This window comes from Molossus molossus, unplaced genomic scaffold, assembly GCF_014108415.1.
Source record: "Molossus molossus isolate mMolMol1 unplaced genomic scaffold, mMolMol1.p scaffold_m16_p_3, whole genome shotgun sequence".
NCBI classification, from domain to species: domain Eukaryota; kingdom Metazoa; phylum Chordata; class Mammalia; order Chiroptera; family Molossidae; genus Molossus; species Molossus molossus.
Genome location: NW_023425366.1, coordinates 106735098 through 106758028, shown reverse-complemented (window position 1 = coordinate 106758028; position 22931 = coordinate 106735098). Strand labels below are relative to the sequence as shown.

The window sequence follows — 22931 nt, the reverse complement described above, 5'->3', positions numbered from 1 at the left end:
TTAGCTGCCTTTCCCTTTCTCTCTCTCCCCACCCCAAATGGCTTTGGCTTTCAGATGATGTAAATTAATTGAGCTTGTGTGTATGTGTGTATGCATATACATTTATTTATTTACAGGCGTCTTCCCTTATTTACATCACTGGCTCCACGGGCATTTACATTTCTTTAGAGACTCTGCTGTAATGAGCTTACAAGTGTGTCATTCGTTACCCACTTGTGGCAGGGTGTTGGGGGGGCGCCCAGCAGATGCAAAGGATGAGTTTGAAAGCTGGACGTCTTTCATCAACAGGAGGCCCATTTTTCTCCTTAAGTGCCCCTTTCCCAGAGGACCTGGATGGGAGAATGTTAAGATGATGATGGCCAGAACAAGGAGGGCTTCTAGGGAACTGAGGCAAGAGGAGCAAAGGTGTGCAGGACAATAAAACCATGGCGAAGAGCCTGTTGGGGTTGGGGGGTACAGAGCTGGGGTTGGTCTCGAGCGACGGAGACAGAGGCAGTGAGGCAGGGGGACTGTATACCAAGGACCCAAGCTATTTGAGGAAGCTTCTACCTCCTGACCCTCTCCTCCAAAGACTTCAGCCACAGTCCGTGATCATTTTCTTCCAGGGTCTTCTGTGGGGGTTGTGTCGCCCCCTAGGGGTGGTTTTGGAAACATGTGGGGGCACTCCACAAAGGCTAGTAGTTGTTGTTTTTTTAATTTATTTTTCAATTATAGTTGATGTACAATATTATGTTAATTTCAGGTACACAACATAGTGATTAGGCATTTATATGCCTTACGAAATGATCAGCCTAAGTCTAGCACCCACCTGGCACCATGCATAGTTATTACAATATTATTGACTCTATTCCCCATGCTGTACTTGACATCCCCAGACTATTTTTACAACTGGCAATTTGTACTTCTTAATCCCTTTCGACTTTTTTTATCCATTCCCCCAACTTGCCTCCCATCTGACGACAATCAGTTTGTTCTCTGTGTCCATGAGTTTGTTTCTGTTTTGTTTGTTCTTTATTTTGTTGTTTAGATTCTACGTATAAGTGAAATCATATGGCATTTGTCTTTCTCTGTCTGACTTATCTCACTTAGCATAATACCCTCTAGGTCCATCTGTGTTGTTGCAAATGCTAGGATTTCATTCTTTTTTATGGCTGAGTAGTATTCCACTGTGTGTGTGTGTGTGTGTGTGTGTGTGTGTGTATATACACACACCGCATCTTGTTCATTCAACTGTCTAATAATGATACTTAGGTTGCTTTCATATCTTGGCTATTGTAAATACTGTTGAAATGAAATAAAGGTGATTATCTCTTTTCAGATTAGTGTTTTGGATTTCTTCAGTAAATACCCAGAAGTGGTATTACTGGGTCACATAGTAATTCTGTTTTTAATTTTTGGGGGGAACTGCTATGCTGGTTTCCGTAGTGGCTACACTAATTTGAAATCCCACCAACAGTGCATGAGGGTTCCCTTTACTCCACACCCTCATCAACACTTGTTTGCTGACTTACTGATAATAGTACAAGGGCTAGTTGTTACTAGCCATGAGAGTAGTGTGCAAGTTTTCTAACCAGGCTGTGTGATTCGGAGCATGTTAGTTAACCTCTCTGTGCCTCCATAGTTTCACTGTAAAATGTGGATAATAACAGGACCTACCCAGTATAGTTGTTGTGGGACCGACCCCCCAGGTTTACTGAGGTATGATTGACAAATAAAATTGTAAGATGTTTAAAATAAACAATGGGAAGGTTTCAGATATGTAAAAATTGGAAGGGATTCCCCTTGTGATTTGTGAATTGTTCTGAGATTTAAAAAAAAAAAAAGATCTGTGTCAGGTGTTTGGCAAGTTCTAGAATAAATGTTCAATAATTATTAGCTACTTTTTATTGCCAAGTTTAACTTTTGACTTCTTTGTCTGCCTCATGACCTACTCTTTCTTCCTAAGATTGGGCAGGAAAACTGCTTTCTCTGTGAAAGCTTCCTCCACTTCCCCTGGACCCCTGACCAGCTTCCAATCCTTGATGACCCATGACACACCTCTGCACGCCCTTTCTGCCTCTGGCCCTGCACTGAAATGAATTATGTACATATAACCCACAACAGGAAGCTCGTCTCAGTTCACCCTCCTGTCCTCCCCCGCTGCCATGCCTGGCAGGGAGTAGGTCCCCAGTTAAAGTTCAGAGAATGCATCAACCAGTGCTTCTCACCCCGATCAGACCCGGCCCCCACTTCATGCAACCGATCTTCCCAAAGATTCCTTTTATCTCTCCTGAAATGAAATCCATACCTATCACCTACTTAAACTCACAACTCAAAAACAGATCCGTCTACTGCCGTAATGATAACATAAAATAGGAAAATAATTTGTAATAAAAACAACGTATATCGCGTGCTGTAAAGGATCAGGCACAACTAGGCTGGCACTTCTCGGACATTAACATGTCAATGACTCGCCTGAGGATCTTGTTAAAATGTTGGTCCAGGTGGGGGCCCAAGACCCTGCATCGCTAGTGAACTCCCAGGGGAATGTTGCTGCTGCTGCCTGTGGGCTGTACTTTGAGTAGCGAGGGCTGGAAGACACATGAGGAGGTCAGGTGTGTTAAAACACAGGCAGTTCAGTAGTTAAAATACAGGTGGATAACAGGTGTGTTCATTGGTAACTTACAGCCACAGCTTGTGTGAACGTGGATGATGTAATTTTTTGAAATCAAGGTAAAACTCTGAATGATGTAAAAGGCCCCCTTGCATTAAATGGTAATGTCTTTTCATAGAAAATTCAGGTACATTGAAATCATTCCAAAGTACTCTGTTATGTGTACATTTGACCTAGGTTCCTGGCCCCACTAATTAAATATGAGCTGTTCACCCAGTTGACATGGAGACCTTCAGACATCCCTTCAGGACGCCGGACAGTCCCTCCGCGCCCAGCAGCCCGTGTTCCCAAGCACTGCTAGGGGTCTGGCGTCCCCACCCACTAACTGCCAGGAGCATCCCGTGGTCATTGTGGCAACCAGAAATGCCACGACATGCTTTCAGAACACTCTGTGAGGGACAGTCTCACTTCCATCAAAGCCCCTGGAAGAAAAGGATCTGTTAAGGGTCCTGAGACCTTTGAAGCAAGGCTCAGGAGACAGTTACCTGGAGATCATGGGCCCTTGGTTTCAGGCAGTGGCCCGGCCCAGGTTCCCAGTGTGTAGGTGGTGAGGGAACATGGACCAGGCTGGAAGGGAGCTGTGATGACCTCCAGAGCAGATGTCCTTTCTAGACACCACCAGGCCACTGCTCAGCCCCAGATGACAGTCACATAAGGGAACCCAGCCCCGTGTTGTCAGCTCCCCTGATGTTTCAAGAGAGGACAGAATTCCTGATTTTTAGATGAAGTCTCCAGGTATTGAAATGTTGCCTGGCATTAAAACCCAAACAAAGGAAAGCGCTCTGCAGAGCAAACACAACGTCTGTGCACTTGGTGAAACCACTGGGTCCCCAGGGTGACCTCTGACTTACATTAAAGGATGTGCCATCAGCTTAGAGGCCCCTCCACTGCCCGAATGAATGCCTCTCCCCTTCTGGGGGTCACCCCCTAACCCTTCTCCCATTCCCCAGTGTGGTCACCGCTTCTCCCGATCGCCTCCAGAGCACCCTTCTTGGGTTAACTCGGCCGCTTCCTCTGGTCATCTCCTTTCTTCCCAGCTCAGTTCCCCTGTTCTGACCACGTTGGCTGGTCACTGGGCCTGCTGTTTTGTTTGGGAACAGGGTGTGGACGGCTGAGTCTGGCAGCATTGACCTCTGGAGCCATTGCCCCAGAGCGGTGATTTTTGCCACCCAGGGGACATTCGGCAATGTCTAGAGACATTTTCGGTTGTCATAGAGCTGTTACCTAGTGCGTCGAGGTCACAGATGCTGCTAAACACCCCACAATGCACAGAAACACCCCACAATAAAAGGTTAGCCGCTCAGAATGTCAGTAGTGTCACAGTTGAGAAACTGTCCTTAGAAGTATCCAAAGGCTTTGTAATTGAAGCAAGCTGGGTTGTTCACTGTGACCGCCACTGTCACATCGGCCTGCTGAGGCTGAAGGCGCACATGGGTCGGGACCTGTGCCGGGCTCTGGGCACACAGCCACGGGACTTCGGTGCTTAGGCCTCAAGGTCGTGGCATTTGGGGGTCGAGGTCCAGGCCATAGGGCCTTGGGCAGTGTCCACAATAACAAAGCCGTAAGGACAGGTTTTAATGAGTAAAATACTACAGCATTAGGGGAGGGTCCAGCATTAATGAACTCCGCTGAGACTTGTACAGAGGTGACTGGGCCTTTTGAACGGAGCATGAAGGACTGGGAGGGGGTGAGTGGGGGCTCAGTAGAGTCAGGGATGGGGAAAATGACAACAAACAAAAGGAAGAGGAGTAGGTCCCTGTGCAACCTGTCTGGGTTTGCTAACTGGTGCTCGTCCAAGTCAGACACCTCCCCTCCCACAGAGGCTGGCACACGGGCCCTGTCTAGGGTTTGGCTGAAACAAGCTAAATGTTTTCAGCAGCCTCGAGTTTTCTCAGGCAGAGACTACAAGGGGCCTGGAGTCACCCTAGGATGTGACACTGAGCCATCAGAAACTAGGGTAGTATTTGCTCGCCTGGAGAGGCCAACGTTGAGCCTGGTTGAGAAGGGCTTGGACGGGCCTGGCTAGGGTTTGGTCAAGGGGGCAGATCTCTGTCGGATGGTCACCCTCCCTCCCTGAGGATGGTTAGGGCTTCAGGGGTCCAGGTTCCTGCTGTCTCTCTCTCTAAAAGCATTTATCAGCACCCCATTTCCACTTGACCTAGTTTCTGTCTCATGTATATTTATTGTACATACGCGTAAAACATAAATCCACAGCCTTCTCCTGGCCGGTGTGGTTCAATTGGTTGAGCGTCGTCCCATGCACCAAAAGGGCCCTAGTTCTATTCCTGGTCAGGGTACATGCCCAGGTTGTGGGTTTGCCCCACTCATCCCGTGTTGAGGTGCACATGGGAGGCAAGGGATCAATGTTTCTCTCGCACATTAATGTTTCTCTCTCTCTCTGCCTCTCTCTTCCTCTCTCTCTAAAATCAATGAAAACATATATTTAAATTTTTTTTTCCTTTATTGGTTTTAGAGAGAAAGGAAGGGGGAGAGAGAGAAAAACATCAATGAGCGAGAACATCGGTTGGCCACCTCCTGCATGCCCCCCACTGGGGATCGGGCCCACAACCTGGGCATGTGCCCTGACCAGGAATCAAACTGGCGACCTCTTGGTGCATGGGTCGATGCTCAACCACTGAGCCACACTAGCCAGGCAAAAAAACATATATTTTTAAAAAGACACAGGCTTGGCGTATAGTGAAACACCCAACCTAAAAAAGACCCTAAACTTTTTATTTCCTTAACGACTAAATATGTAGGATTATGAGCATGTATTGTGTCTGCAGTTCTCAAACTGGTTAGTCTCAGGGCCTCTGTACTTTCAGACATTATTGGGAACTCCCAAAGAGCTTTTGTTTGCGTAGATTATATCTATCAGTTACTTCTATTTACTTAAATTTAAACTAAGGCATTCTTAAAATGTTTATTAATTTACTTAAAGTAACAATAATAACTCGTAGGTCTGTATAAGTAAAGATTTTATGAAAAATACAAATCTTTTTTTTATAGCGCAAACACATGTAATTAAAAGAGAGATCTTGTTCTCCATTTTTGCAAATCTTTGTAATACCTGCCTTAACAGAAGACAACTGATTCTTACGTTTGCTTCTGCTTTCAATTTGTTATGATTTCACTTGTCATATTAGCTCTGGAAAACTCTACTGTATGCTTGTCAGAGAATGAGGGGAAAAAGGGAAAATAACAGCTTCATATTCTGATAGAAATAGTTTGACCTTAAAGGTCCCCAGAAAGGGTCTTAGGGACCGTCCCTCAGGAGTCCCCAGTCCCCACTCGGAGAACCACACATTGGATCATCATTGCAAGCATTCTATTTTAATACATTATAGCTACCGTTGATTAAGTGCAAGGCATTATGCTAAGTGCAGTACATGTATTAATTCTTTTAACTCTCATAAAAGCCCCATCATGCAGTTACGCGTTATTATGCCTGTCTTACAGAGAGGTACACCACGCTCCCAGAGTCAGGGACGGCCCCCACACCACCAGCAGAGTGGCAGAGGGCAGATTTGAATGCGCTGAACCTCAACACCCAGCCTTCCCCGAAGAGTTAGGTCTGCTCATCCAGGGACCAGCCAGTGATGTCCATTGAGTGCTCAGTGTTACCAAACATCACGCTAAATGTTCTTTTATTAAATAGAATTAAATACAACTTCATCTCTGTCTCACTTTTGCAGAGTAGGTCTTCTTACCCCTTTTTTTGGTGAAGGAGAACGTGGAGTCTCTAAGGTAAGCTTCTTTCCCTGGATCTCAGGGTTAGGGGGCGGAGTCTGGCTCCCAGGCCAGCTCCAGCCACCCAGCTGCCTCCCCCATCCCCCCATGCTGTGCATGGCGTTAACATAAATAAATTTGCTAAATGGCACCCGGCTATTATTTAGGGTTTTGTTAAAACAGGACCTATTCGTGCCCAGTGTGGCCCATGGGTTTCTAAGTGCTGGCCAGCCCAGCCATGGTTAGTGCATGTGAATGAGCCTGGCCAGGGGCCTCTGTTAGGTCTATTTGCATTGGCAGCCAGGGTAATTGCCTCTCCTAATTGGGTGCAGCCATGCACTCTGCGCCTCCACCCTGTCTACCCTGGCACTGAGGGTTTTTTGGAAGCGGATGCGGGCTATTCCCCCAGTGTCCTTCCCAATGGCCTTGGTCACCTTGGTGATTGGAATAAAGCCTCGGACACTGAGTTAAACAGCAAATAGCTACTCCGCTGGCTGTGTGCCCTCGTGGTGCAAACTGGTCGCGATGAGTGAGTGGTCGGACAGGTGCCCTCACATCTGAACAGCACAACTGGCCAGGGTTTCCTTTTGGCACCGTTCATGTTCCTAATAGCAGCTAAGAGGCACCGTGGTGTTGGCAGGCCATGGCCTTTGCATCCCGATGGCCTGGGTTCAGATCCCGACTCCTCTACTTCCTAGATCTAGATTTAGACACGTAGCTGTCCTGAACCTTAGTGCTCCCATCTGAAAATTGGGCAGAATAATAGAGCGTCTCCTTCATCGGGTCATCATGTGGAGTAAACGAATTCGTATGTGCAGAAGCATGGATACTGACGCTGTACGTGAACTTTCTAAGAGACGCGTGTTTCGTAAGCACCTTGTGTGTGTCACACACTGTGTTCTGTGCTTTATAGATCCTCTCAGTCCCTGGGAGGAGGTCCCAGCCTCAGACCCAGGGGATGGGTGAGGAACTTGAGGCACAGAGAGATGATGTGATCTGTCCCAGGTTCAAGAGCTGCCAGAGGTAATAATCAAAGGATGAAGCAGGGGGAAGACCGGAGGCCCTGGGGAGTGTCCATTTTCCCCTTGGCCCCTAGTCTCTCAAAGTTCATCAGATTATTTCTCAGTGAGCTGAAACGGCAGAAGTTTGTGAGTTGAGCATATCTATTAGTGATTAATTCAGAGAATGTCTAGAAACACACTCTCAGGACCTGTTGCTTTACAGAGGAGAACATCAACAGGTGCTGAAGCAAGACAAGAACCCAGGACTTTTCCCTTCCCGTCCAGTGTTCTTTCTAAGGTTTGTCCAGGAATGGATAGTTAAAGAAAACACAGTGGCCCTGCCCACTCAGTGGTTAGAGCATCGGCCTGCAGACCAGAGAGTCGCGGGTTCAGTTCCCACTAAGTGCACGTACTTCAGTTGCAGTTTGTCCCTGGCCCGGGTTGGGGTCGTGTGGGTGGCGGCCACTCAGTGTGTCTCTCTTACATCGATGTTTCTCTCTCTCTCTTCCTCCCTTCTGCTCTATCTGAAGATAAATGCAAAAAAAAAAAAAAAAAAAAAATGTCCTCAGGTGAGGATAAAACAAACAAACAAAGAAACCACAGTGACTCATCCCACCCTCCAAAACGGGACCAAGGGCCCGGATTCAATAGATGGAGTGAGTCGAGATCCATCCTGAAGTCTGCACGTTAGCGAACCGGGGAAAGACAGGAACAGACCCCGGTGTCTCTCGAACAGCAGCCTGGGTCACGCAACCTGCCTCTGGGAGCCATACTGTGTTGAGCAGATTTCTACCTGGGTGAAATTGGATCTAAACATGCCCAAGGTTGAATGGGAATGGAGGACATTATTGCATCTCATTATTTCTTCGGAATAAAAATGGATTCGAGCAGCAGCTGGGCGGTGAGGCTACAGCAGAGCAATTAGAATTCTGAAGCGCTCACGCAAACATCGGAATGCGCAATCATTGTCATAAGTACATTAAAATAAAATAAGTTGAAGGGTTGCATTTGCATAAACAGCCCAAGGTGAGGGTGTGGGGTCCCGCTAAGAATAAAGAGGACGCAGCTAGTTGATCCTAATGAAGGAATGGTGACCAGTCTGTACTCCAGACGGAGGCCCTCAGGGCTGGGATGGTTGAAGCCCAGTGTTAATTACTGATCTGGGTCACTGCTCATTCTTCCTTCTCTTTGGGTGGTGCATACGGTTTGCAAGTTTTCCATAATCCATCCTCACCGACGTGCCCGCGCGGTAAGGATGGGTATTGTGCCCATTTTCCGCATGAGGGGAAGGAGGCGGGGAGAGTCACTGCGATTCTAGGAGCGTGGCTTTGGTCCAGACATATGTGCCCTGTGCCCCCATTTTCTCCTCTGAACTAGGACCGTGCTGCCTGCTTAGCCCTTTCGGAGGGGGTTGGGGCCACACAGTGTGTGAGGGCCGGAGTATGAGGGTCCATGGACGCCGAGAGGGTGAAGGTTATCCTGTACGCATTTGCCTAGAAACCTCTCAAGGTTGGTTTCAGAGGAAGGGACCCTGGGTTTGGATTTCTGGGTCTCGGGTCTCCAGGGAAAGGAGAGGGGAGCTGAGACCTGTTTGCCTCTGGCGGGCAGGAAGGTGAGGTGTGACATCGCCTGTTCTCAGAGGGGTGGATGGATACAGAGAAGGTGGTCTGTCCGTACAATGGGATACGTTTCAGCCTTTTCAAAAGGGAAGTCCTGCCATTTACGACAACACAGAGGAGTGATGTAAGCCAGTCCTAGAAGGACACGTGTGGCATGATCTGAAATTTAGGCGAGGAATCTGAAATAACCAAAGTCCTCGGAGCAGAAAGCGGAATGGTGGTTTCCGGGGCCTGGGGCCGGGAAATGGGGAGATGCCGATCATGAAGTCTCAGTCACACACGACGCGTGAGTTCCAGACGTCATCTGTCCAACATCGCGCCGACAGATACCAACACTGTGCTGTGCACTTACACATGGGTTGAAGATAAATGTGTTAAGTGTTCCTCCCATAACAAAATAATATTTAAAACAGGAAGAGGAGGGAGAGGAGGGAGAAGTCCGCTGCTAGAGAAAATAGCATTGACTCGGGGTGACAGGAGGCGCCAGGCCTCCGGATCTCCCCGACTTCCCCGCTCTCTGACTTTTCTGGATGCTACTGAAGGCCACAGGGCCACGCCGAGCCAGTCAGCCCCACTGTGGGGCCTCTCTGAGTAGATGACACGTAGAAATCAAGAGCCATATGAGAACTGATGGGGACGTCTGGTCCCGATAACCACAAATTAACCAGAGGACTCGGCCATTCTCGAAGGTCGGATAAGCTTCGTCCATGGCAGTGTTTCCTGTGTCGGGTTTTGCTGAGTTTCTGCCAGAAAGTGCTCACACTCGTGAGCTCTTGAAATCAGTGGTTTATGGAGGCTTTCTGCTCAGGGGGCCAAATTGCAATCCTCAGTTAATGAGGGAAGGGAACAGCCCAGGAGTGACACTCAGGATGTGTCTGATGAGAGAGGATGCAGATGGCTGTTAGGACAGAGGCTCTTCTGCTTCCTCTCTGCCTTCTCGTTAACTTCTCGAAATCGGGCTCGGGGACAGAATTTAAATTCATGTTCCGGGACAGCAGGTGTCATTGAACCGATTTTCTTATGGTTAGAGACAAAAAAAGGAAAATGGCTTTTGTACCAGAGGACAGCTGGGATGGAGAAAGTAGATCAGGTTGGTTCCTGTGTTAACCAGGATGAGCTGGAACACGCTGCAGTAACAAAGATCCCCGAATCTCAGTGACAGAAAGCAGCAGAGGTTCATGTCTGCCTGGGGGGCTGGTGGAGCCTCTGCTCCACACTGGCCTCAGGGATACAGGACCTTCACTGGATGCTGTGGTGAGGGGAGGGATGTGGCAAATTGTGCCCTGGCTTCTGTCACTTGTCTTGGCCACAGCAAGTTGCTTGGCTCTGCCTGATTTGCAGGGGATGGGAAATGTAATCTGATCATGTGCCTAGAAGGAAGAGGACAGAAATATTTGTTGAGTGCTTCCTTGAATAGCATCCCTGTTCCCGCATCCAACTCCATCCCAACCTAGGTTATCTGATCACACAGGGAGATACCCGCCCCCACTTCCCCATAGAGAAAAGGGAGCTAAATGCTCTTTGGTTTACCTCTCAACCAACCAGAAGAGACAAGTTCACTTCCTCTCCCAGATGACTTTGGGCAAGTTACTGAATGTCCCCAAGCTTTTTCCCCTCTCTGTAAGATAGGAGAATACTAGTACTTACCCTGGATGTTATTTCTCTCTCTTTTTTTCTTTTTTATTGATATTAGAGAGAGAGGAAGGGAGAGGGAGAGAGAGATACAAACATCGATGAGAGAGAACATCTATTGGCCGCCTCTTGCATGCCCCCCACTGGGGATTTGGCCCACAACCTGGGCAAGTGCCCTGACCGGGAATCGAACTGGCGACCTCTTAGTGCACAGGTTGGTGCTCAACCACTGAGCCACACCGGCTGGGTGGAAGTTATTTCTGAAGGTCAAGTGACATATCACACAGAAGGACGCAGCACGGGGCCTGGCACTTGCTGTGTGCTCAGGAATGTTGTAAGAACAGCTTGGTTCCTCTTTCTGTGAAACGGCGAGGAGAGTCCCTCCCACTGGGTCATTGTGGACATCCAGTAAGTTATACCTGTGAATCACTTAGTGCGTGGTTCCTGGCTCGTGGCAAGTGCTCAGGAACTGCATCTGAGAAGCTGCTTAGGATTCTTCAGGGGCCTCTGGACAGAAGGAAGGGAGAAGAGGACTATCAGTGGGGTTCAAGGGCAGACACAGAACCTCACTGGGGGGAGGGGGGTTCTTGCAAGTCTATGTGGGGAGGTAAGAAAGACCCGAACCAGGTGTCAGAACCGGAAGGTCCCATCACCAGCCAGGATATAACATCGGCTTCTGTGTATGACCAGCAGCCGCTCCGTGATTCAAGACAGACTCAGCTCTCCCTTCTCGGCATCTCTTTATGTCCCTCTACTGACCCCACTACCCCCCAGCTCCCGTGCCTCAAGCTCCTGGTGCTTCATGGCCCCTACTCACTGTCCCCTCCCTCTCTCTGATTCCCTGCCACTTGCTGGCTATTTGCAGGTGACATGCCTATCTCAGATCCATTTATCTGGTTGGGAGTGGGTGGGGTGGATGGCTTGGGGTACAAAGCCAGGCTCCAGTGCCTAAGGAGCAGGGTGATGGGGGGTCAAAAAGTTCTGTAGCTTCTGAAAGTAGGTAGTGGAATGGGTAGCCCAGGGCACGAGGTCTGTGGTTTGCTGCATTACCTTGGACAAGTCGCTTGTTAACGGATGCTCCGTCCCCTCGCCTGTAAAATGAGAATAGCAATCTTCAACTTACAGAATGGCCACGAGGGCTCAGAAGCAGCTGTCATTCTTCCAGCCCCGTCCGAACAGGAGAAATCAGTGCTCGATGCCACAGACCAGAAGGGGTGGCCACATGTGGCTTCTTCTCCAGACCACCTCTGAGCCAAGTGGGCGCATTGGGGTCACAACCAGCCAAAGCAAACCCAAGGGAAGGGGGCCTTTTAAACTCACGCTCCTGGAGAGCTGGGGTTTGCACCCTTTTTCTTAAAAGGCCAGACAGAAATATTTTAGATCTCTGCTGCTGTAGCACAGAAGCAGCCCTAGATAATACATGAATGAACGGGCATAGCCATGATTCGATAAAAGTGTACCTAGAGAAACAAGCGGCAGGTGGGAATTGGCCGCCAAGGAGTTTGCCCACCTGCTGGAGGAGGAGCCACGCTGAGTGCCCGCCTCCCGGACACCGCACCAGCGCTGCCTCCCCTGCTCTGTCCGCACCCCTTCCTTGGGAGCCCTTCAGAGGCAAAGTCAGGAAAAGTAACGGAAAAATCTTCCCTCAGAACTTCTCCTTGTGGCCGATGCATTTCTGTAGCGGCGGGGTAGATGTATGGGACCAGGTAGTGTTCTCTGTGGCTTCAGAGGTCCCCTCGAGGGCTGGCTTTGGGACAGCGGATACTCTTTGGGGTAAGGCCTCGCCAGTGGGCTGTCAGCAGAATTGACGTGTTTTAGGGATGATACAGGAAAGAGCTGAGTTTGGGGCGCCTGCTTCCCTTGCCCGAAGGACTCCTGGCCTTTCTCTTGGCCCCCAAGTGGCTAGATCAGTTCTGCCCCAGGTACAGACACCAAGAATCAGAGCTCAAACACAAGTGTGTCCCAAGTTTGCGTCTCCCCTGGGACGCACTGTAAGGCTCCTTCTGCAAAGGTGTGCTCCTCCCAAATGCCCAGCGATGTCTCTCCTTCGGAACTGACTCGGGCTCCATCCGGTCTCTCCTATGGGCACAGATCCATGAACAGATCCTAAAAGGCAGTGGGATGTATATAATATCCCACTAATATTTTTTCTCTTTATAACTTTATTGTAGCATTGTCAGCCCTTAAACACACCATCAAAGCACTCTTTGCTGAAATTTAAACAGGAAGCTGGAATAAAACGTCCATAATGCAGTCAGAGGTAGTCAAGGAAACTTATTGGAAAGGGGGGTATGTTCATAACCCGTGTTGAGCCTCATAGTCATAATCCTTGAGTGCTGCAAAAGCACTTAGTTTCTAGTTGGAGCATCTCATGTTTTCAGATGGGGAAACTGAGGTCCAGAGAGAAAAATCTTACCTGCAGTTAAGCTCATAGCAAAGGTGGGGCCTCACGCCAGGGCCCAGACTTCCAGTCGTCCGGGCCCCGCTCTCCACGGACCGACCCGCTTTGCGCGATCGTTCAGTAAAGTTTCTCTCCCGTGTTTCTTTCCCGTCTTCTCCAGGATGGCTACTTCTCTCACCGGCCCAAAGAGAAAGTGCGGACGGACAGCAACAACGAGAACTCGGTCCCCAAGGACTTCGAGAATGTGGACAACAGCAACTTTGCCCCCAGGACACAGAAGCAGAAGCACCAGCCTGAGCTGGCCAAGAAGCCCCTGAGCCGACAGAAGGAGCTTTTGAAAAGGAAGCTGGAGCAGGAGAAGGGGAAGGGACACGCGTCCCCGGGCAAAGGCGCCAACGAGGTGCTGCCTCCTGGCGAGGGAGCTGCGGTGAACAGTAGCCATGGGAAGGATGCCCCCAGACAGCCCCATGCCAGGAAGAGCGGGGGTAGCTCCCCCGAGATCAAGTATGACCAGCCACCCAAGTGTGACATCTCGGGCAAGGAGGCCATCTCCGCCCTGTCGCGCTCCAAGTCCAAGCACTGCCGCCAGGAGATCGGCGAGACCTACTGCCGCCACAAGCTCGGGCTGCTGATGCCAGAGAAGGTGACGCGGTTCTGCCCGCTGGAAGGTAAGCCGCAGCCCGAGGCCGGGGACGCGTCTCCTCTCCAGCCCTCCCTCCTCCCCGGTCCCGTCCGCTCACATCTTCAGTCCTGCTGAGAATGAGCGCCCTTGTTTTCAAACCCCAAATCGGGACACAACATCTGATTTCTTTGGTACTCCCTGAATTTCGAGGTCTCGTATGAAAAAGTATTTCAGCCCTGGCCGGTTTGGCTCAGCGGTTAGAGCGTCGGCCTGCGGTCCTGAGAGACCCGGGTTCGGTTCCCGCTAGGGGCATGTACCTTGGTTGCAGTTTGTCCCCGGCCCTGGTCGGTTGTGCGGGTGGCAGCCACTCGATGTGTCCCTTTCACATCGATGTTTCTCTCTCTCTCTCTGTTCCTCTCTCTCCCTCCCACTCTACCTGAACAAAAAAAATGGAAGGATGTCCTCGGGTGAGGATAAAAAAAAAGAAAAGAAAAGAAAAAGTATTTCAGACTCAAATTGCCTTTTGTTATAGAGGGGAGGAGACTTCCCCAGAGTCACCCAGTTTATCAGAGGCTGAACCTGAGCTAGAATTCGGGCCTCCTCATCTCCAACAGGGGCCTCTCTGTTGACCACTGGTCACAGAATGATGAAGGACTTGGGTCGGGGGGGGGGCAGCCACGCATGCTGAGGGCACAGCGAGGCCTGGAAGCTGTCCATGTGGCCCCCCGGGTGGGGTGCAGTGGGAACAATCTCACTTTTTACTCAAGTTCATCTGTATATTTTGAGTTTTTTTAGTAGCAAATGTGTACCTATACTTACTTTTAAATAGAAAGATTGTCTTAAGTTCATTTCTCCTTTGCATTTTAACACCTCGTCGACATTGTCCACGTGGTTCCCGTCTTTGTTCTTGGGAGCTCGCGGCCGACAGAGCGCAGGGGTCAGTGGAGGGAGATGTTTCTCAAGTCTTTTGTTAACCTGTGTGGGGCCTGGCAAAAAAAGTGACGGAAGCCGAGTTGAATGCCCTTCCAGGAGAATAATATTGGGGATGCATTGTATACCAAAGTTGACTGCTTACTTCTGCTGGATACCAGTCCTAGATTCAGCAGTGCCCCCCGTGGTCTGTGGTTTTCCGAGGTTCCTGTTACCTGCGCTCAACCACGGTCTGAAAATATTGGAAGTAATGAGAAATTCCAGAAGTGAACAATGCATAAGTTGTACGTTGTGCGCTGTCCTGAGTAGCATGATGAAATCTCGTACTGGCCCCATACACCTGCCTGGGATGGGAGTCATCCCTCTGCCCAGCATCTCCACAGTGTATATTAGTCACTTAGTAGCCGTCTGGGATCTCGGATCTACTGTATTGGTATCGCAGTGCTGTGTTCAAGCTATCCTTAGTTTACTTAATATTACCACATTCACATAACCTTTATGTCAGTACATTGTTATTGTTCTATTTTATTGTTGTTTTTAATCACTTACTGTGCCTAATTCATAAATCGAACTTTATCCTAAATAAGTATGTATGGAAAAGAACATAGTATATATGGAGCTCAGTACTCTGCACAGTTTCAGGCATCCCCTGGGGGTCTTGGGGAAGGGGGGCTACTGTACTAGTATATCCAACACTGTTCGCAGCTTGTATTACAGTGAATCTAACACAAGGCTCTGAGGTACCTCTGTTAACCCATTTTGTTGATGCGGAAACTGAGGCTTAAAGAGGTTGAATACTTGGCCGGAGGAGCACAGCTAGTAGATAGCACAGGTGGGATTAGAATGCGGGTTTCAGAGCCTCTCCCTCTTCAGGAGGCTGAAGGTCTCACTTGGCTCAGATTGCCAGCTCTCAGGGACGTCCTGCGGCCTGTAGGCTGTGTCTCTGTTGCCAGTGTAGGTGCAAGGAGAAGAGAGGACGTGAATGGGGAACAGGAGGGTGGATGTTGCCAGTGGAGGCCAAGGGTCCCTACGCTTCTCCGGGTCACACTGAGTCATCTCTAGTGTGGTTTTTCAGTGTGAATTTGCCGGGGGTTCCCTGTGGCCTTTGCTGCACCAGCCAAGGTGGCACAGCCGCCCGGGACTGTTAATACGATTGGCATTTAAGAGCCATTGCGCACCCGGCCCGGCAATGCTTTAATTTGCTGCACCACGGCCTCCCCTTTTGCAATAAATTTACTGTGAATAGACTAATTGCAAAATAACCCTAATTGGATAGTTATCAATGAACAAGTTCCCGTGGAACAAAACGGCTTACAATTAATAGCATTTAAGCCATAAACTATTCTTCTGCAGAAAGCTAAGATGTAATTACACCCCATACAGAGATTGTGTTCCCTTTCTGGAAACTATGACACCCAGATTTCCCTCTGCCTAAGAAGGATTTGAGCTCCAGCCCAGTGGTTCTTTTATTTCCTGCTAAATGCAGAAATGGAAGTGGGAGGGGAGAGAAATTTAATATGTGGGTAAATATACATACACACATGCACACATACACAGATGTACACACTGTGCTTGTCATTTTGCTGAGCTCAGCATCACCCAAACTTCAGCCTGTATGATGCCAGAAGTTGAATAGAATGAAGGAAAGCATTCTTCTTGGCCTGAGGTCTGAAAAGTTCAGAGGAAATAAAATAGATTTTATTTTATTTTATCTTTATCTTTATTGATTTTAGAGAGAGAGGAAGGGAGAGGGAGAGAGAGAGAGAGAAACATCAATGAGAAAGAACATTGACTGACCACCTCCTGCACGCCCCTCACTGGGGATCTGGCCCACAACCTGGGCATGTGCCCTGACCGGGAATCAAACCAGCAGCCTCTTGGTGCGTGGATCAATGCTTAACCACTGAGTTACACCAGCTGGACAAAAATAGATTTTAAATGTTGACTTTTGTGAAGGGCTCCTGTTCCTGCCTCCCCAGTGCCTCCCGCCCCCTTGCACAGCACCACTCGGGGAAAAGGAAGCGTCTAGAACCCCAGGAGATGGTTTGCTTCCTGTGAAGACAGTCCTTGCAGCTGTGGCTTGTCCACTTGACCCTCTGCCTGCTGGAAAGGGCAGCCGGAGCAGCGACCCGTTCTCACAAGAGAAGAGGGACCTGCGGGCTGTTCTTTAACAACCGCTACAGTGAGATGCAGTGAGGTTAGGCGGGGGGCCGCAGACCGGCTGTTCTAACCCTACTGCGGGCCCTTATTCCTCTCCAAGCCTCTGTGCTCACCAAACCCCACCCACCCCTCACTCCCCGCCCAGGCAGCTCTGCACCCCTCAACCCCCACCATTGCCTGGGCCTCCTGTTTCTTCCTTGGGCGCCACAGTCACCTGAGGGCCTCCGGTCACACCAGCTGGACCTCCCGTGGTTCGTGGATTGAAACCGTATCAGCTGGAAGGTCAGCAGTGGCCTGGGCTGGAAAAAGACATTGTGCATCCAGAGATCTTCAGGCCCTGGGGTTTGAATCCTAGTTCTGCATTTACCTGCTGTGCGCCCCTCCCCGCCCAGTGCCTCAGTTTCCTCATCTGTAAAGTGGACACAAATCCTTCTCCTCACAGGACTGTGGCTAAAGTGGGGTCATGCCTATAAAACGCTTGGTGCACAGGGGGCCACGTGAAGCAGGTGGGTTTGGCTGTTGGCTGGAGTGGTGACCATGGCAGCAGTGTACATGAGGGACATCGAGAAGAGGAGGAGGAGAGTAGAAGTTCTGCCTGCCATGGCCTGGCTGCGTGTTTCTCCCTCTGTCCTTCAGATGGGGCCCCATGTGCCTCAGGCCTTCCCTCATGCCCCCTGCATGGTCCCCGTGGCCCCACTCCATCCGCCTTGTCTGGCTATCACCTCTTTTTACTCCGGATTGCAACCTAAATGCCACCTCCTCAGGGAAGCCTTCCCAGACCACACCTCCCCCAGAAGTCCTGGCCAGGTGAGGGGCAGAGGTGGCTTTCCCAATAAGTGCCTTTCCTCATAAAGACTGTTCAACCCGTAAGAGGCAGCCTGGTGCCAGGAGCCGGGTCGTGCAACTTTCTCTGCCTCATTCCATTTGGAATACATTAGGAAGCTCCCTCCAGTGGCCCTCATGAACCACCAGCCTCCCTGCATCTTGAGTTAAAATGTCCGAAGAAAGGCCCCACTGGTTGTCCTGGTCCCTCCTGCACTTCTTCACCCCTCTCTGGGCCAGGTCAAACCGGCTGCAGCCCGGGTGTCCAGGTGAAGAAGGGGAGATGAGGAACAGAAGTTGCGGAGAAAGCAGTCGCTGGGAGGCGGGGTGGGCTCCTACCTTAGTGGAGCTGGGGCCTGAGCAGCTGAGCGGGCGGCAGGTCTCCAGGGAGGGATGAGTGAGGACTCCAATCAGCGGACCGGCTGCGGGCTTGCAAACATCTGCACAGGACCAGGGAAGCCGGCTCCAGAGTCAGAATGAGGATGGACAGAAAGGGTGTTTCTGATAGGAAGGCAACTGTCCGTGTCTCTACCCATCAGCCTTTGCATGAGGCCAGAGGCTCTGGAGAAAATGGGGTCTGGCCGGAGGTGGCTGGGGGGGAGGCTGGCTGCCCGCTACAGAGAGAGACTGGCAGATGGCACTGCCAGCTGCGGAAGGGCTGTCTCCTGTACATCTCCACACAGTGGAGGCAGTGGGGTGACTGCACAGCATGAGGAGCACGAAAGCATGGCTGGCAGCCTGGCATGGAGAGAGGGATATGGAGACGTGGATGTCAGCTCAGGCACTCTGAGTGCCCCGGGGCGTGTGCCTCAGTTTCCCCATTTGTTGGCCGGAGACCGTTTTCTCTGAGGTCTTTTGCTGTATCACTCAAGATGAGAAAATGAGGGAGCAGCTGTGAAGGGCTAATAGGCATCACACTAATAGGGGAGGCGTGCCGAAGCCAAACCGATCCCCGCGCCGCTCGGCCAAACGGGCAGGGCTGACCGGCTTTCTAAAAGGCCAGGTTTGCAGAGGACCCAGTCGGACTGTTTCTGCCTCCTGCTGGGGAAGGCGCAAACCCAGTGAAAAGGAGGTTGTCAGGAGTAGTTCATTGGGGTTAGACAAAACTGGTCTTTGAACTTTTTAGGAAGGAGAAGGAGACTGATCATGGTGCGTCCAGGAAAAATCAGCAGATCTCATTCCGTGTCCAAGGCCAGGGCCCCACAGGCATTCTCCGGAAAGGGCCGGATAGTAAACACGAGGGCCTCCGTCACAACTACTCAGCTCTTCGCAAAAGCAGCCACAGTGCATAAGGAAGTGACCAGCGAGGCTGTGTTCCAATACAGCTTTATTTATGGTCACCCAAATTTGAAGGTCACACTATGTTCATGTGTCATAACACACTGTTCTTTGGACTTTTTCTCCCAACTATTTAAAAGTGGAAAAACCACACTTAACGCATAGGCAGCACCAAAGCAGTCGGCCACGGCACAGATTGGCCACCCTCTGGGACGCGGGCCCATCGCGGTGGACAGAACCAGAGAGGGCCACGACCCTGCACAGCTCAGGGCACGTGTTCATTCGTGGAAGACGGGTGGGGACCTTCGTGGAGCTTCTGCCCCAATGAGAGAGACCAGACGTGACAAGTGCACGCGTGGACCTGCCTTCCGCTGTCTGGTGCGCTAAGAACTGTGCAGATAAACACCAGGGTGAGAGGGCAGGAGGGGAGCATTCTAGGCTGGTGCCTCCAGAAGGCCTCTCTGAAGAGCGGGTGAGGCATTGTCACGGGGCAGAGCAAACTGTCCTGGCAAACAGCCTGGCATGACCCTGAAGCAGCCAGGAGGTCCGTGTGGCTGCAGCAGAGGGAGCGGGGAGGAGACAGGAGGAGGAGACAGGAGGAGGAGGGGTCGGATCCAAGGCTGTTTTCACTGAGGTGGGCACCGCTGGAGGAACTGATCAGAGCTTCGGTATACGCTGATTTCACTTTTGTTTTGTTTTTTTTATGTGATGCTATTTAAAAGTTTTATGTTATTTTATATTACTTTATTTTTGTGTGATAAAAATATTTAAACATGAGAGCTTAACTGATTTTTTAAATGTTTTTATTGATTTTAGAGAGGGAGGGAGAGAGAGGGGAAGAAAAACAAACATTGACATGAGAAACATTGATTGGTTGCCTCACATATATACCCCGATTGACCCAAAACCTGGGCATGTGCCCCGACTGGGAATCAAACCGGCAACCTTTTGGTGCATGGATGATACTCAACCAACTGAGCCACACCTGCCAGGGCTTAACTGATTTTTAGTGTCCTGTACAGTATTGCTACATATAGGCACAATGTTGTACAGCACATCTGTGGAACTTACTCATCTTGCTCATCTGAAACTTTATAACCCTTGCACCTGTTTCCCATCCCCCAGCTCTGGCTTTCTACTTTCTTCTTTTATACTTTCTTCTTCTATGAGTTTGACTGTTCTAGGTCCCTCGTGTAAGGGGAATCATTCAGCATCTGCCCTTCTGTGTCTGGTTTATTTCACTCAGCATAATGTCCTTCAACTTCATCCATGATGTTGCAAAAGACAGGATTTTCTTCTTTTTTAAGGCTGAATAATATTCCTGAAACTGTGTATACAGCACAGTTTAAATCATGGATATTTAGGTTGTCTTCGTATCCTGGCTATTATGAGTCATGCTGCGGGGGACACAGGAGTGCTGGTATTTCTTTGAGATCCCGATTTCAGTTCTTCTGGTTATATACCCAGGGAGCCTCAGACACATCGGGATGGCTAGTATCAAAAAACAGCAGGCGCCCTGGCCGGACTGGCTCAGCAGCCGGAACGCCGGCCCACGGACTGGGGGGTTGTGCGTTCGATTCCGGTCAAGGGCAGGTACCTCGGTTGCAGTTTAGTCCCCAGCCCTGGTCGGGGTCCTGCGAGAGGCAACCAGTCGATGTGTCCCTCTCATATTGATGTTTCTCTCTCTCTCCCTCCCACTCTGTCTGAAGATAAAATGGAAAAGTATCCTCAGGTGAGGATTTTTAAAATAAATAAACAAACAAAAGGCAACAAGTGTTGGTGAGGATGTGGAGAAATTGGAACCCTCGTGTACTTGGGGTGGGAATGCAAACCGGGGCAACCCTGGAAAACGGTATGGCGGTTTCTCAAAAATTTAAAAATGTCACTGCCGTGTGATTCAGATGTCCGATCTGATTTAGCTTTAGGGAAGGAGTAGAAGCTAGGAAACCATGGGGAGGTTCTTGCAATGGGAACACTGTATCGAGAGGATGTGGTAGTAGATGAACGCTGTCAGGATTTGATCCGGTGGGGTCACTTGGTGTTCTGGGCTCTGGGTTTTGGGGGGGCTCAGAGACCACTCAAGCCTGATACTTCCTTTATGAACTCCTACCGGGTGCCAGGCAGCTGTGGCCCACGGTGCCCTTAGGCCTCTCGCTGGGAAGTGAGTCCCAACAGGCCAGTCGCACGGAGCCTGTCCTTCTAAAGCACTATGGCGCTGCCCCCTCCCAGTCTCGGAATCATAAAGAAAGGCAGCTGCCACCCACAGGGCCCTTTAGAAAGCTAAATATGTGGTTATAGGAAATATCATAAATGCCCCCTGCTTCTCCCTCCCACCTCCTTCTCCACCCCCTCTTCTTCCTCCAGGAATGTTCCGCCAGCTGCGCAGTCCTGCCATTCACTTTCAAACTTGTCATTAGGGTGTGTTTGTTCCCAAGCTGCCGTGCCTGACAGCAACGCAGAAAGGTTTAGGCACAGAAAGGAGATGAAAACACCAACCCCCGAAAGGAGCATCGTTAATGCCTTCCCGGCCATCGTCTGGGCACACCCTTTCCGGAACTTCGGGCACAGATAAGCACTTCCCAAGCCAAGTGTGTCTGAGACAGGAGGATCATGGTTGGGTGGATTATTTCTCCTTCCGTGTGCTCACAAGGACACTATAGACTAGGCCTGAGGGCAGCAGCAGGGGGAGCTGTTAGGAGGCCCCCCACCCCCCCGGCAAGGGCGGGAGTCAGCAGGCTCGTCTGTTTGACAGAGTCAACAGCATTTGCTCTCAGGTGGCCCATGGCCATGAAGAAAACACCCCCCATTGTTTGTCTGTCTCTGCCTCAGACCCACCCATCAGATGGCAGGGGCTCTAGCTTACCCATCTGAATAGCCAGTGCTTAGACATCGCAGGCCTCCGTCTGACTGGGTGAGAAGACAGCACTGTTGTTTGGAGCTTCACTGACCACCCCCGCCCCCACCCCGCAGGAGCGATGCAGAGACCTGTGTGTTCTGGGTGAAGCGATGGGAATGGAGCATTAGAAGTCTCTCTGCATGGCACAGCCACACCTGGGGACTGATAATGTTCGTCCCCAGCTCCCATCACCCTTCACTCATTCAACAGTTATCTGTTCAGCATCTGCCACCTGTGCCGGGCTCTGTGTTTGGGGGATTCGCTTGGGAGGAAAATGGACAGAATCCCTGTCCTTGTGAAGCTTGCAGCCTGTTAAATATGGGCGGGGAAGCACGTGAATCCAAAGTAAACACAGAATTGCAACGGTGACCGTGGCTTCTGCAGAGACGCTTGGTCGGATTTTAGTTGGGCTGAGATGAAGGGTGGGAGGAGTTAACCAGGGAAAGGGCAGAAAGGGGAACATTGCGGCCTAGGGTTCATCATGTGCAAAGGCCCTGAGGTAGGAGAAGGTAGGGAGACAGAGGATCTAACAAGACAACAGGAGAGCTCTGAGGATGAGCAGGAGAGTCAGCCTGTCATTTTTCCAGCTGGATTTTCATTCCCCCAATCACTGACTGGGTTTAGAGGGCCTGTGTCTTTGCCTTGAGCAAGGAGAATGGAGCAGAGGCATCTGTCCTTTCACTTTTGCTGAGCTAACTTGAGTTAGGGGAAGGCTCTGAGCCAGATGTGCTTCGGGAGACCATCAAGACCCGCTCTACCACTGCATCATCTGCAAAACGCTCGGACAAGGCGCTTGCTTTCTCCAAGCCTCACTTCTTACCTGTAAAATGGGCTGTCAGGTACCTCTCCCGCCTCCCCAGGTCGCTGAATAGAATGCTATAATTGGGAACACTTAAATTATTCCCTCTATTCAGCCAGCAATGTTACCAAGCCCCTATTACAAATCAGCAGCAGACTGAGCCTCCAGGGCGGGCAGGGCGGACCACTCCACCGCAGGGAAGTTTGTGATGCTTTTCTCAGCTTCGCGAGTATCTCGCCCAGAATCTGCCCCAGGATGAGGCAGAGAGTGACAGTTCACAGAGGACAGAGGTCTGATCGTCACAGCCATTCCTTCCTCTGGGTGCAGCTGATTAGGTGTCAGCCGCCAAGGGTCCCCAAAACAGAAACTTCTTGCCAAAAGAGGTAACC

At 50.4% G+C, this 22931-nt stretch overlaps 1 protein-coding gene across 1 annotated transcript in view; it reads left to right on the top strand.

The window, feature by feature from the left end:
• XYLT1 (xylosyltransferase 1) overlaps window positions 1-22931 on the top strand; it is a 299188-nt gene that overhangs the window by 157292 nt on the left and 118965 nt on the right. Inside the window, exon 3 of the mRNA XM_036280267.1 lies at window positions 13196-13703. Within this exon, the coding sequence (XP_036136160.1) occupies window positions 13196-13703 (508 nt within the window). The remainder of the gene's footprint in view (window positions 1-13195; window positions 13704-22931) is intronic.